Source organism: Erythrolamprus reginae, chromosome 4, assembly GCF_031021105.1.
Source record: "Erythrolamprus reginae isolate rEryReg1 chromosome 4, rEryReg1.hap1, whole genome shotgun sequence".
In the NCBI taxonomy this organism is placed as follows: domain Eukaryota; kingdom Metazoa; phylum Chordata; class Lepidosauria; order Squamata; family Dipsadidae; genus Erythrolamprus; species Erythrolamprus reginae.
Window position 1 is genome coordinate 79,614,647 of NC_091953.1, and position 13,743 is coordinate 79,628,389.

General features: G+C 45.5%; 1 protein-coding gene across 2 annotated transcripts in view; it reads right to left on the reverse strand.

Annotated features, from left to right (window-relative positions):
• SMS (spermine synthase) overlaps positions 1-13,743 on the reverse strand; it is a 128,399-nt gene that overhangs the window by 26,995 nt on the left and 87,661 nt on the right. The window contains exons 8-9 of one of the 2 annotated variants that reach the window (XM_070750718.1): positions 8,791-8,905; positions 5,358-5,437 (exon numbers count right to left, since the gene is read on the reverse strand). In XM_070750718.1, the coding sequence (XP_070606819.1) occupies positions 5,358-5,437; positions 8,791-8,905 (195 nt within the window). Of the gene's footprint in view, positions 1-5,357; positions 5,453-8,790; positions 8,906-13,743 lie in introns of both variants that reach the window. The other variant, XM_070750719.1, reaches the window with a different exon arrangement.

Here is a 13,743-nt window from a genome sequence, read left to right on the forward strand (position 1 = left end):
ACATCTTTCAGCTGTGGCGAGGGGGGCTTTCGCCCAGGTTCGCCTTGTGTACCAGTTGCGACCCTACTTGGACCGGGAGTCACTGCTCACAGTCCCTCATGCCCTCATCACCACGAGGCTCGACTACTGTAACGCTCTCTACATGGGGCTACCTTTGAAAAATGTTCGGAAACTTCAGATCGTGCAGAATGCAGCTGCGAGAGCAATCATGGGCTTTCCCAAATATGCCCATGTTACACCAACACTCCGCAGTCTGCATTGGTTGCCGATCAGTTTCCGGTCACAATTCAAAATGTTGGTTATGACCTATAAAGCCCTTCATGGCACCAGACCAGATTATCTTAGGGACCGCTTTCTGCTGGACGAATCCCAGCGACCAGTTAGGTCCCACAGAGTGGATCTTCTCCGGGTCCCGTCAACTAAACAATGTCGGCTGGCGGGACCTGGGGAAGAGCCTTCTCTGTGGCGGCCTCGGCCCTCTGGAACCAACTCCCCCCAGAGATTAGAATTGCCCCCACCCTCCTTGCCTTTCGTAAGCTACTTAAAACCCACCTCTGCCATCAGGCATGGGGGAATTGAGATCCTCTTTCCCCCTAGGCCTTTACAATTCTATGCATGGTATGTATGTATGTATGTTTGGTTTTTATATTAATGGGTTTTTAATCGTTTTTAGCATTGAATTACTATTGTACACTTTTTTATTGTTGCTGTTAGCCGCCCCAAGTCTCTGGAGAGGGGCGGCATACAAATCAAACCAAATCAATCAATCAAACAAACAAACAAACAAACAAACAACAATAGAACAATAAAACAATTGAACAGCCAGGCAGTGCTTTGCATCTCTTATGTGAAAGAGGGAGAGAGAGAGGAGAGCACGAGAGAATGTGACTTCACTGAGCTGATCGATGAGAGCGGCAGACAGTGGGGGCAGCAGGAACTCATGGGAGCTTGTGGAACCTGCCGAGCTCAGCGAAGCTAAAAGAGAACACTTGAAACTGACCAGTGAGAGAGATCAGTGAGAGAGAATGTGCTGAGCTTCCCAGTGAGGGAGGCCAGCGGAGGCAACAGAAGCAGATGAGAGCTTTGCTATTTACTCAAGGGGCAAAAATATTTGGGAGGAACAGCGACAGCACTGGAATGCTGGCAGAAATGAGAATATCCAAGGAGTTTACCACCACCACCCCTTAAGGACAGACATGGAAGATGCCAAAGACGCCGGCTGCTTGGAGCGGTGATTATAATAACAAGGACTTTCGACCTAACTCAGAATCTGATAATTGGGGATAGCGGTAAGATCAATGTTATACTAGTATAACCCCTCTCTTTAGATTTGTGAAAGTCATAATTGTCCAGGAGCCAATTGAGGAAAGAATGATGTGGGTAACGCGAATTATATCCTGTTTATAATGCTACCCATCTGGACTGTCACATCATTAGACACCGAGACTGTAACAATTAATAATATTAGTGATTTTATAATATCCTTGAAGAACATTGCTACGGAGGAGAATATAACCTGTTTGCAGCATGTATTTCTCTTCGTAACTATAGGTGCACTCAGTAGGATTATACAAGATAAAAGAGAACAATTTATGTAAATTATGATTAACTTTTTCACAGGAAACAACTTAATTCCTGGCCAAACTGGTGCTATACACTGTATAATATTCTTATTATCTTTTTAATGCAGCATTTTAACATCTTTTACAGCCTTACTTTAATCAATTGTATATTAGTTTTAATTGGTTTTAGTCTCATTTTAATTGATTTTAGCTTAGTTTGGGGGGGAGGGATTTTAAGGGCGGATAATTGTTGGAGCAAATAATGTATGAATGAGTGGAATGGAAGGGCCAGTTTGCCTGGTGGTCTGGAGGCAGAAGTGGGGGCATAAATAAAAGAGATGACACGTCCCGCCTACCAGAAATTTGGAAACCAGCCTTAAACAAAAAAACACTTCATAAAAATCACCATGTCAATCCTTCCAATAATTATGAATTTGGAATTTTGAAATTTGGAAACCAGCCTTAAACAAAAAACACTTCATAAAAATCACCATGTCAATCCTTCTAATAATTATGATTACACCAACCAATCAGATCACTGAAACATAATCACCCAATCTATTTGCTACATTCAAACCAAATCTCCACCCCCACACTATATACTAGGAAGAAATGACAGTTGCAAACATTCCATTTTACAACAGCACGAAGCTTGGAAACTTCAGCCTGATGATGGTGAATGTGATTTCACCGAAACGTCGCATAAACATGCAAAATATTACACAGGGCAAAACCCGAACTCAGAACAATCTACAGGGCAAAACCCGAACTCAGAACAATCTACATATATATATATATATATATATATATATATATATATATATATATATATATATATATAAAAGATGTATATATTTTTTCAATAATAAACTCCAATAATAATAATTCCAATTCCTTATGCATAGTCATTTCCTTTTATAATTTATAACTTTGTGAGAAAAAACTCAATCCTTTCTCTTCTTTGTAGTGCTATTATCTTTTGTTATCTTCTGGATTTTCTTAAAAATGTCTAAATTCAAATTACATTATCCAATGAGTTTTCAGTCAATTCAAACAATCCAATCAGTTCAAATCAGTTCAATCAATTCCATCTTGACTATTTTCTTCCTTCCATGCCTTAGCTGATCCTCCTTTCTCGTAGCCAGCCAGTGTGAAAGCCAAACAGATGTGTAAGAACCAAACAGGTAAGATATGTTTGTAAACTGCAATGTCAAAGTCCTTGAGAAAAAACAAGCTACTATATTTCCTCCGGCCACACGATGGCGCTAGATAACCAAATTTCCAGATCTTCTAGTTTTTAGTAATCTCTTATGGTGTTTAACGTTCCTGTTTGTCTGTCTGTCTGTCTATCTATCTACTTATTTATTTATTTATTTATTTAATTTTTATGCCGCCCTTCTCCTTAGGCTAGGCTATTGCCCCCACAATCAGGGTCCTCATTTTACCCACCTCAGAAGGATGGAAGGCTGAGTCAACTTTGAGCCGGTGATGAGATTTGAACCGCTGACCTTCAGATCTACAGTCAGCTTCAGTTTAAAAACAATTAGGTATCTTAAAAATCCAATCTTGGGCAATTTGCTACTTTCTAAAGCTTTAACCAGACGCCACCTCACAAAGATAGCTGCTTCCCCAATTTCTGGCTGTCAACAATCCAATCCAAAAACAAAAATCCAAAATCCCTTTCGGCCACTCTCAACTCACCACCATTGGCTTCAAATCCCTTCCTCTCTATGTAAGTAACTACCCCAGCTCTTTCCAGATGTTACCGTTGAGGTTCCATCCTTGCATTGTGTTGTCTCTGCGGCTGTGTCAGCTCAGGCATGGCTGCCTGGTCGGCTTCACCAAAGCTGGTGCGAGACCAAGCCAGTTCATCTGGTGGGGCATGCCAGCCCCTACCAGACCTCTGGCAGTGTCCCTTGTCACCTTCCCTGCAGGAAGGATCCAGTCTGGTCCAAAAGGACCAGAACCCCCAGGCAGTGGGAATTTGGAGCCATTCCAAGGGAGAGGAAAGGCTCCTGCTGCCACGGCCGTCAGACCTCACCCCTCTTCCCCTCTCTGCAGTTTTCAATACCATCGATCATGGTATCCTTGTGCGCTGGCTGGAGGGGTTGGGAGTGGGAGACACCATATTATGGTGGTCCTCATCCTACCTCTCTGTTTGGTCGCAGTCAGTGTTAGCAGGGGGTCAGAGGTCAACTCCTAGGTCCCTCCCTTGTGGGTTCTTCAGGAGTCAGTTGTCTCCTCCCTGCTGTTTAATATCTACATGAAACCGCTGGGTGATATCATCCAAGGACACAGGGTGAGTTACCATCAGTATGCTGACGATACTCAGCTATACATCATCCCATGTCCACTCAGTGAAGCAGTGGAAGTAATGTGTCAATGTCTGGAGGCTGTTAGGGACTGGATGGGTGTTAACAGAATGAGACTCAACCCCAACAAGACGGAGTGGCTGTGGGTTCTGCCTCCCAAGACACTTCCATCTGTCCAACCATTACCCGGCGGGGAGAGCTTTTGACCCCCTTAGAGAGGGTCTGCAACTTGGGCGCCCTCCTCGATCCACAGCTAACCTTGGAACATCATTTGTTGGCTGTGGTGAGGGGAGTGTTTGCCCAGGTTTGCCTGGTACACCAGTTGCGGCCCTATTTGGACAGGGAGTCTCTACTCACAGTTGCTCATGCTTTTATCACCTCCAGGATCGACTACTGCAATGCTCTCTACATGGGGCTACCTCTGAAGAGTGTTTGGAAACTTCAAATTGTGCAAAAGGCAGCTGCGTGAGCAGTCATGGGCCTTCCTAGACATGCCCATGTTTCTCCAACACTCCATGGATTGTACTGGTAGCCGATTGGTTTCCAGACACAATTCAAGGTGTTGGTAATGACGTATAAAGCCCTACATGGCATTGAGTCAGATTACTTGTGGGACCACTTACTGTCGTATGAGTCTCAGTGATCAGTTAGGTCCCACAGAGTTGGCCTTCTCCAGCTCCCATCAACCAGACAATGTCACTTGACAGGACCAAGAGGAAGAGCTTTCTCTGTGGGGGCCTCGGCCTTCTGGAAGCAGCTCCCCCCAGAGATTCACACTGCCCCCACTCTCTTTGCCTCCCTTAAGAGTTTTAAGACTCGTTTATGTTGCCAGGCTTTGGGCAATTATATCTTAGGCCCCCCTGGCCGATGAATTTTATGTGTGGCTGAGCTTTGAGTGTGTACGATTGATTTTTAAAATATTAGGGATTTTAGGTTAGATTTTTACCTAATTAATTGGATTTGTTATTGTATTCTACTGTTTTTATCATATGTTGTAAGCCACCCCGAGAGGAGAGGGGTGAGGGGAAAAAATCCAATAAATAAATAAATAATAAATAAATAAATAAATAAATAAATAAATAAATAAAATTATCTCATACACATTTCAACATTTGAAGTAGGATACCTCTGTCTAACTTTACTTTAACCAAAGAGAAAACTTATCCCTGTGGAAGAAATGCAATTAAGTAAAACTGGCAAATATTCCATTAAAAGTCAAGTGTGACTCTCAGGATTTTTCGATTTCAAGAGAATGAAACAATCTTAGCTTCTGATGGAACTCACCTTCAGAAAAAACCCCACACCCTATTCCTGATACACTCCTTTCTGAAACGAACATACAACTTAAAACTAGGTTTTGGTATTACTCTTCACTCCAAATATGAGTGACACCCTAATATGCCTATCTATAAAACCATCTAAGCAAGATTCTTTTCAAAATTCCCTATAGTTGCATTATCTACAACAATTCCACCTGTCATACCTGGGTGAAATATTTTCCATCAGGTTTCAAGACTCTCATTGAAAGGTCCAGAATCATTCGTAGAAACTCCCATGTGGAATCTAAATTTAAACATACTAATTTTTTAATTAGAAATTGAATAGTTCATAAATATTAAATGACTACATGTTTGATTTTTAGGATACTCTGTAAATAAAAAGGAATGGAACTTCCTTTAAACATTTTTATAAATATAGGACAGTTATTTAGAAAACAATTTCAAGAACTGCAGAAAAATCTATCAAATATTTGTAGGTGTGAAGGCCAATAGAGCTTTTTTCTCTATTTTCCTCCACACCCCTAATATGTACATCTTATAAAACTATACTTTACACACAGTTATGTCATAGAAGAGAATATACCCTCACATTTTGTAAAATTTAAGTATATCTTTTCATGTGACTACACTGAATAAATGACACTTTGCTACAATGTAAAGTAGTGAGTATACCGCTTGTATACAAAAGTCAGTGCACTCCTAAACTATAATGTCCAAATGAGACCCAAATTGTCAATATTTTGTGTGGAAACCAATATTTCTCAACACTGCATTAATCCTCTTGGGAACAGAGTTCACCAAAGCTTCACAGGTTGCCATTGGAGTCCTCTTCCACTCATCCACAATGATGTCATGGAGCTGGTGGATGTTAGAGACCTTGCACACCTCCACCTTCCATTTCAGGATGCCCTCAGATGCTCAATAGGATTTAGGTCTGGAGACATGCTTGTCTAATCCATCACCTTTACCCTCAGCTTCTTTAGCAAGGCAGTAGCTATTTTGGAGGTGTGTTTGGGGTCATTATCATGTTGGAATACTGTCCTGCGGCCCAGTCTCTGAAGTGAGGGGATCATGCTCTGCTTCACTATGTAACAGTACATGTTGGCATTCATAGTTCCCTCAATGAACTGTAGCTCTCCATTGCCGGCAGCACTCATGCAGCCCCTGACCATGACATTCCCACCAACATGCCTGACTGTAGGCAAGATACACTTGTCTTTATATTCCTCATCTGGTTGCCGCCACACACCTTGATACCACATGAACCAAATAAGTTTATCTTAGTCTCATCGGACCATAGGACATGGTTCCAGAAATCCACGTCCTTAGTCCGCTTGTCTGCAGGAAACTGAATTAACTAGTATGTAGTGAAATGTCAATCAAAGTCAGTCTGTGTATTGCAAGTAGGGTAGAATAGTAGAATTAATGGCCATGTGTCATTTTGAGGGTACAGCACATTTACAGTTCAACAAGCTTTACATTACTTTACATTGAGCGGTGAGTTATGTTCTCACTACTTTACATTGTAGCCAAGTATCATTTGTCCAGTTTTGGCACATAAAAAGATATACCATATTTTTTCGGTGTATAAGACGCACCCTTTTCTTCCCTAAAAGAGGCTAATAATTAGGGTGCGTCTTATACTCGGAATGTAATTTTTTTCCAGCCCTAACTAGCTGCTAACGATCTTCCCATCTCTTACCTTGCAGGCTCTTTCATTGTTTCCCTCTGTGACGAATATTTTCCAAGCTCTAAGTCTTTGCAGGGTTTGTTTCATTACTTTAACTTGCTCTGAGTAAGTTTCTTTCCAGCCCTAACCAGGTGTTAACAATGTTCCCAGCTCTTACCGGCTTGCAAGCTCTTTCATTGTTAGTTACTACCAAGAATGTATTCCAAACCCTGTCTTTGTAGGGTTTTTTTCCCCATTGCTTTACTTGCTCCAGATATTTCTTTCCAGCCCTAATTAGGTGCTATTAATGTACCCAAAGATCTTTCATTGTTACTCTCTATGAAAAATGTTTTCCAAGCCCCACCAGCTATTCTCCAATGGGCCCCTTGCCCTCTATCTCTGCCCAGACACCATTTGATCCAGGTCTTTGGCTGCATGAGACAAATAGACCCAAGCCAATCAGGTAGCTGGCAGAAGCAAAAGTGCTGCAGAAGCAGCATGCAATTGGTGATCGCAGGGGTTGGGGGGGCAACATACAATGCATTATTTTTTTTTTAAAGTAATGAGGCTGCTGCTCTAATTTTAGGGCCTCGCACATTAGTCACCAGGATCAGAGGGAGGGGGAATGATGGCAGGAGTAGCAGACCTGGGGCCACTGGAGGGGGGCAGACAAGCAAAAGTGTGTTGGGAGGATCAGGAAAGGAAGGAGGGGAGCCTCAGGGGGAGCTTTATAAAGTCAGCTTAGCTCACAATTCAGTCAGTTCCAACAAAAGAGAGGAAGAAGAACAAGGCTGGCGCAGCTTCTGGCATTTTGGGGTGGTGGTGGCGGCAGAGGACATGGCAGGTAAACAGCAAGGCTGGTGCAGTTGCTGTGATTGCAGTAAGCATGGGGAGGGGGCGCGCGCAGGTGAATAGCAAGACCAGCGCAGCTAATGCAATTGCGGGGAGACTAGAGTGTGTGTGTGTCAGGTAAATGGAGGTGGCATGTGCCTTGGGGAAGCCCTGCCATTTCCACTCCAGCCTGATGCCTAACAGGCAATTCAACTGCCCCCAAATCGAGTGCCATGTCCATTCATGTGCCACGCCTCCCTCAGCCTCCTACAATCACATGAGCCATGACGGCCTTACTGTTCGCCTGTGTCCCTCCCATGTCCAATTGCAGAAGCTGCACCAGCATTGCTGTTCACCTGCAACAGCCCCACAGCTGTCCACCATAATGCCAAAAGCCACACAAACCTTGCTCCTCTTCCCCTCTTTCTTTGGGGCTGAGTTGCAAGCAAAGCTGCCTTTGTGAAGTCCCCTTGAGCTCCCTTTCTGGTCCCCCCAACACACTCTTGCCTGTTTGCCCCTTCCCCCCATGGCTTCGGCATTATTATTCCTGCTACCCATCCTCCTTCTGGTCCTGGTAACAGATCTGCAAGGCCCCAAAACCTGTGGAGCAACCATAATGCTTTTTAAAATAATCCTGCATTGCACGTTGCCGCCTTAACACATGCAATTGCTCATTTCACATTGCTCCTATAGAACCACTGCTGCTGCCTGTTCTCAATTGGCTGGGGGCTATTTGTGCCAAAGACCCAGGTCAAATCGTGTCTGAGAGAATGGGTAAGGACGAAGGGCTGGGGCCCATTGGCCATGGAAGGGCCAGCGGAGGAGGAAAGCTGGCTGTAAATGGGCTGAAGTGGGTGGCTTGGGGCAAAGGAGGTGCGGCCAAAGATCCAAGCCTCAACATCCCATTCTGTCCTTGCCCACTGCACATTAACCACTGTTGTGAGATGTCTGATCCTCTCTTCAGATTTTCCACTAGAACCTACGCAGGCTGGAGTAAGTCTGTAGAAAGTAGAGCTGCATGAATAGACAATTCTCTTTCCCAATTTGAACTTTCTACATATTCAGACAAATGCCCCAAAGATATTACTTTTAATTATTTTAAAAAGCAGAAATACAATAAAAGTTTTAAAAATAACCTTCTTCTGGAGATGTAGAAATTGGAATAGCTGTCAAGTCGTTAATTACATAATCAAACATTCTTTCTTCTTTGGCATATCTCTTCAGGACTGGGATACAATCTTCTATTAGTACCTAAAAAAGTAGTAACATTTTGTCTAATTAACATAATAATGATGTCCATAAGGTGACTAACTAGCACTTTCTGAAGTAGTCATGATGAATGAGGTAGCCCAACTCTTCATCATTTCAACTGTTCTGTCACCCAAGAAATTATGAACTAATATCCATATAGGGCTTCTTATTCTTATTATTCTTCTTACATTGTTCAGAGACTGTCATTTGTTCTCTGTAACCAAGACAGTTTAAGTCTTGATTAAAGTTGGCGGCAATGGAGGAAGCATAGTTGCATCACGAGCAGAAAAATTGCTACTAAAATAAAATAAGAGGAGAGGTGGAGAAGGAGGAGAGGTGGAGAGGGAAAGATAAGTCATAGAAAAAGAAAAAAGACTGGAGAAATTAAAAGAGACAGAAGCCCAGCTGCACCTGAGAGGCATGATAGAAACCCAGCTGCACCTGAGAGTTCTATCCAAGGGGCCCATCAAAGTGGGGGAAGCGGAAAGGCAATCTGACTGCAGGCAGCAAAGCCAACCACTGGAGAATAAAGAAGCAAACCAGTGAGTGGGGCCAGCTGTGAAGCAGGGAGGAAAACCAGTTGTGCAGTGGAAAGTGCAGGCAACCCGAGGGCAATGCAATGACAAGCAGAGAAGAAAGAGGTGAGCCAGTGAGAAAGGAGAATAGAGCAGAGCAGAGAGAAAAGGAGGAGAAGAGAGGAAAGGCAAACTTGCTGTGGATCATTAAGCTGGCAAGAGAACAGCTTCTCCAGGTTCTGTCAACTAGGCAGTCTCAGTTAGTGGGGTTGTGAGGGAGGGCCTTCTTTGTGGCAGCACTGGCTTTCTGGAACCAACTACCTCTGGAGATTCGTACTGCCCCCACCCTACTAGCCTTCTGGAAAGCCTTAAAGACCTGGGTCTGCCAGCAGGCCTGGGGCCGATGAGCAATTGATATATCTTCCAGCTCTGCCATGAGAAGTGTGAATGTTTTATTAGGGGTTTTAAATATGGTGCTTTTAAATTGTTTTCAGTGATGATATTTTGCTATATGCCATCCAGAGTCCTTCAGGAGTTGGGTGGCATATAAATTAGTTAAATAAATAAATAAACAGAGCAGGAAGGAAGGAAGGAAAGAAAACAGAAACAAGCTTGTTGGGAATCATCCAAATGGCTTCATTTCCTGGTTGGAAGCAGCATCCCTGGCGCAAAGGACAGCAAATGGGAGATGCATGGCTCCAGAGCAAAAAGCAGTGGCAGAGCAGCAGGGAAAGAGAGACAGCAGCAGCATGAAGCAACACAGAGAGCAATGGGGAAAGCGAGGGTGGACCCTCAGTGGAGGACTGAATGGAGCAGTCCAAACAGCAGAGCTGAGCTGAGTGGAAAGCTGCAAGGCAGGCTGAGAGAGAAGAGCACAGCAAGGACAAGGCTGAAAAGACCAGAGCAGTGAAAGACAGAAGGAAGCTGGCAGAGAAAACAACAAGAGGCCGGAGCAGCAAACAAGGGAAGTGAAGGCAATAAATTAAATACAGTGTTCCCTCGATTTTCGTGGGGGATGCGTTCCGAGACCGCCCGCGAAAATTGAATTTCCGCGAAGTAGAGATGCGGAAGTAAATACAGTGATCTCTCGGTTAGCGCGGGGGTTACGTTCCAAGACCTCCCGCGCTAACCGATTTCCGCGTTATATTGGATGCGGAAGTAAAACCACCATCTGCGCATGTGCGCCATTTTTTTCATGGCCGCACATGCGCAGATGGTGGAGTTTGCGTGTGGGCGGCGGGGAAGACCAAGGGAAGATTCCTTCAGCCGCCCAACAGCTGATCTGCTCCGCAGCGCGGAAGCAGCGAGGAGCCGAAGATGGGGTAAAGGCAAAGGGGAAACCCCATCTTCGGCTCCTCGCTGCTGCCGCGCTGCGGAGCGGATCAGGTGTTGGGCGGCTGAAGGAACCTTCCCTTGGTCTTCCCGCTTGCCGCTTGCCAGTCCACACACGCCCCCCTGGATGAGCCGGCCACAGGGGCGAGGGGTGGGGATGAAGGGGCAGGACTTCCCGGACGGAAGGCATGCTCGGCTCTGCCGCTCCAGCCCCTTTCGGCCGAGCCTCCCCGGCCAAGCAGCCAGGGAAGTCGAGCCAGGCGTGGCGGCGGCAGCGCTGCTTCTCCGGTCGCCCGGTCCTCTCCTGCCTCCTGCGCCGATGTTCCCCGCTGCGACGGAAGGCAGTCGCTTGGCTAGGGAGGCTCGGCCGAAAGGGGCTGGAGCGGCAGAGCCGAGCACGCCTTCCGCCCGGGAAGTCCTGCTCCTTCATCCCCACCCCTCGCCCCTGTGGTCGGCGGGGATGAAAGGGCAGGACTCCCTGGGTGGAAGGCGTGCTCGGCTCTGCCGCTCCAGCCGCTTTCGGCCGAGCCTCCCTAGCCAAGCGACTGCCTTCCGTCGCAGCGGGGAACATCGGCGCAGGAGGCAGGAGAGGACCGGGCGACCGGAGAAGCAGCGCTGCCGCCGCCACGCCTGGCTCGACTTCCCTGGCTGCTTGGCCGGGGAGGCTCGGCCGAAAGCGGCTGGAGCGGCAGAGCCGAGCACGCCTTCCGCCCGGGAAGTCCTGCCCCTTCATCCCCACCCCTCGCCCCTGTGGTCGGCGGGGATGAAAGGGCAGGACTCCCTGGGTGGAAGGCGTGCTCGGCTCTGCCGCTCCAGCCGCTTTCGGCCGAGCCTCCCTAGCCAAGCGACTGCCTTCCGTCGCAGCAGGGAACATCGGCGCAGGAGGCAGGAGAGGACCGGGCGACCGGAGAAGCAGCGCTGCCGCCGCCACGCCTGGCTCGACTTCCCTGGCTGCTTGGCCGGGGAGGCTCGGCCGAAAGCGGCTGGAGCGGCAGAGCCGAGCACGCCTTCCACCCAGGGAGTCCTGCCCTTTCATCCCCGCCGACCACAGGGGCGAGGGGTGGGGATGAAGGGGCAGGACTTCCCGGGCGGAAGGCGTGCTCGGCTCTGCCGCTCCAGCCCCTTTCGGCCGAGCCTCCCCGGCCAAGCGGCAGCCTTCCACCGGGAGGCTCAGCATTCCGTCAGTCGTAGCGCTGGCTGTCAACTTTTCTTTTTAGCACTGGGGAGGCAAGTCAGCTCCTGCCCAGTTTTAAAAAGAAAAGTTGACAGCCAGCGATTGTTCCGCTGCCGCCAGCATGGCCTGGCTGGCAGCGGAAGATGTAACGGAGCCCACGGGGGATTCGCCTTCCTCCCACCCGCAGCCGAGACTGATTGTGGGCTCCTTCGCAACCTCGGAGAGCTTCCGGGGCATGAAAGCTCACGAAAACCAGGAAGCTCTCCGAGGTTGCGAAGGAGCCCACGATCAGTCGGCTGCCGGCGGGAGGAAAGCGAATGCCACGGGGCTGGGCTCGGCTCCCCCCTCGGCTCCCCCCCTTACCAGCCCCGCCGCGGAAGGCTCCATTCTGTTCCCTGCCGGCCCGATTGAGCGGCCGGCGGTCTCCATTCAGGGAACAGAATTTAAAAAAAATTATTTTTTAATATTTTATTTTTTTAAATAATATTTTTTGAAAAACTGCGTTGCAGCGTTTCGCGCTAATCGAGAACGCGCAAGTCAAGGGACCACTGTACACTATTTTTGGCTATGAACAGTGTCACAAGCCTTCCCTTAACACTTTAAACCCCTAAATTACAATTTCCCATTCCCTTAGCAACCATTTAGATTATTACTCACCATGTTTATTTATTAAAGTGTATTTTAAAAAAATATTTATTAAAGGCAGACGAAAGTTTGGCGATGACATATGATGTCATCGGGCAGGAAAAACCGTGGTATGGGGGGGAAACCGCAAAGTATTTTTTTAATTAATATTTTTGAAAAACCATGGTATAGCCATTTCGCGAAGTTCGAACCCGCAAAAATCGAGGGAACACTGTATAAGGTTCCAATAGACAGGGAGGGAAGATCCTGGTAGAGAATAAAAATAACTACAGGACAGAAAATAAATGATAAATGAATAGGGAAACAATAAGGACAAGAGTGGAAAATTAGAAATAAAAGAATAGGATGAATAAAGATCAATCAAATAAATAAGGCAAATCTTAATAAGATAGGGGGAACTGTAGCTCAAATATTTTTAAAAAATATAGGGAAGAAAGGGATAAATAAAGCTAACACATGGCATTGATGTGTTTGGATGCACAAAAGGTATTTGATAATTTATATTGGCATTTTTTAAATCAACAATTAGAATATATGAACTTTGGGACAAGATTTTTTCAGGTTATAGAATCAATATATAATAAACAAACAGCAAGCATAATAAATGGAGAAATGACTGATAAGATTGGTATTACTAAAGGAACAAGGCAAGGAAGCCTTATCTTGACATTAGGGGTATTAAATAGAAATATAAGAGCGGATAAGGAGATTACAGGACTTAAAATAAGAGGCGAAGATTATAAATTGCAAGCATTTGCGGATGATTTGGTTTTTATACTTGAGGATCCACTTACATCAGGACCAAAACTTTTATCTCAAATAGAGAGATGGAGAAGTTGCAGGCCTTAAAATTAATAAAGACAGAACAAATTTGATTGTAAAGAACATGATAGAGAACCAAAAAATGAAATTAAAAACACTTTTGGATATACAGATTGTGAAAAAAGTAAGATATTTGGATGTTCAGCACTTAAGGAAGATAATTAAAGATGTTCAGCACTTAAGGAAGATAATTAAAGCTCAAAAAAGAGATTGAGAAAGATCTGGAGAAATGGAAAACTCCTCAGCTATCATTGATGGACAGAATTGCATTAATTAAGATGAATATATTACCACATTTACTTAATCTATTTTCAACAGTACCAATTAAGATTGATAAAACTTTCTTTAAT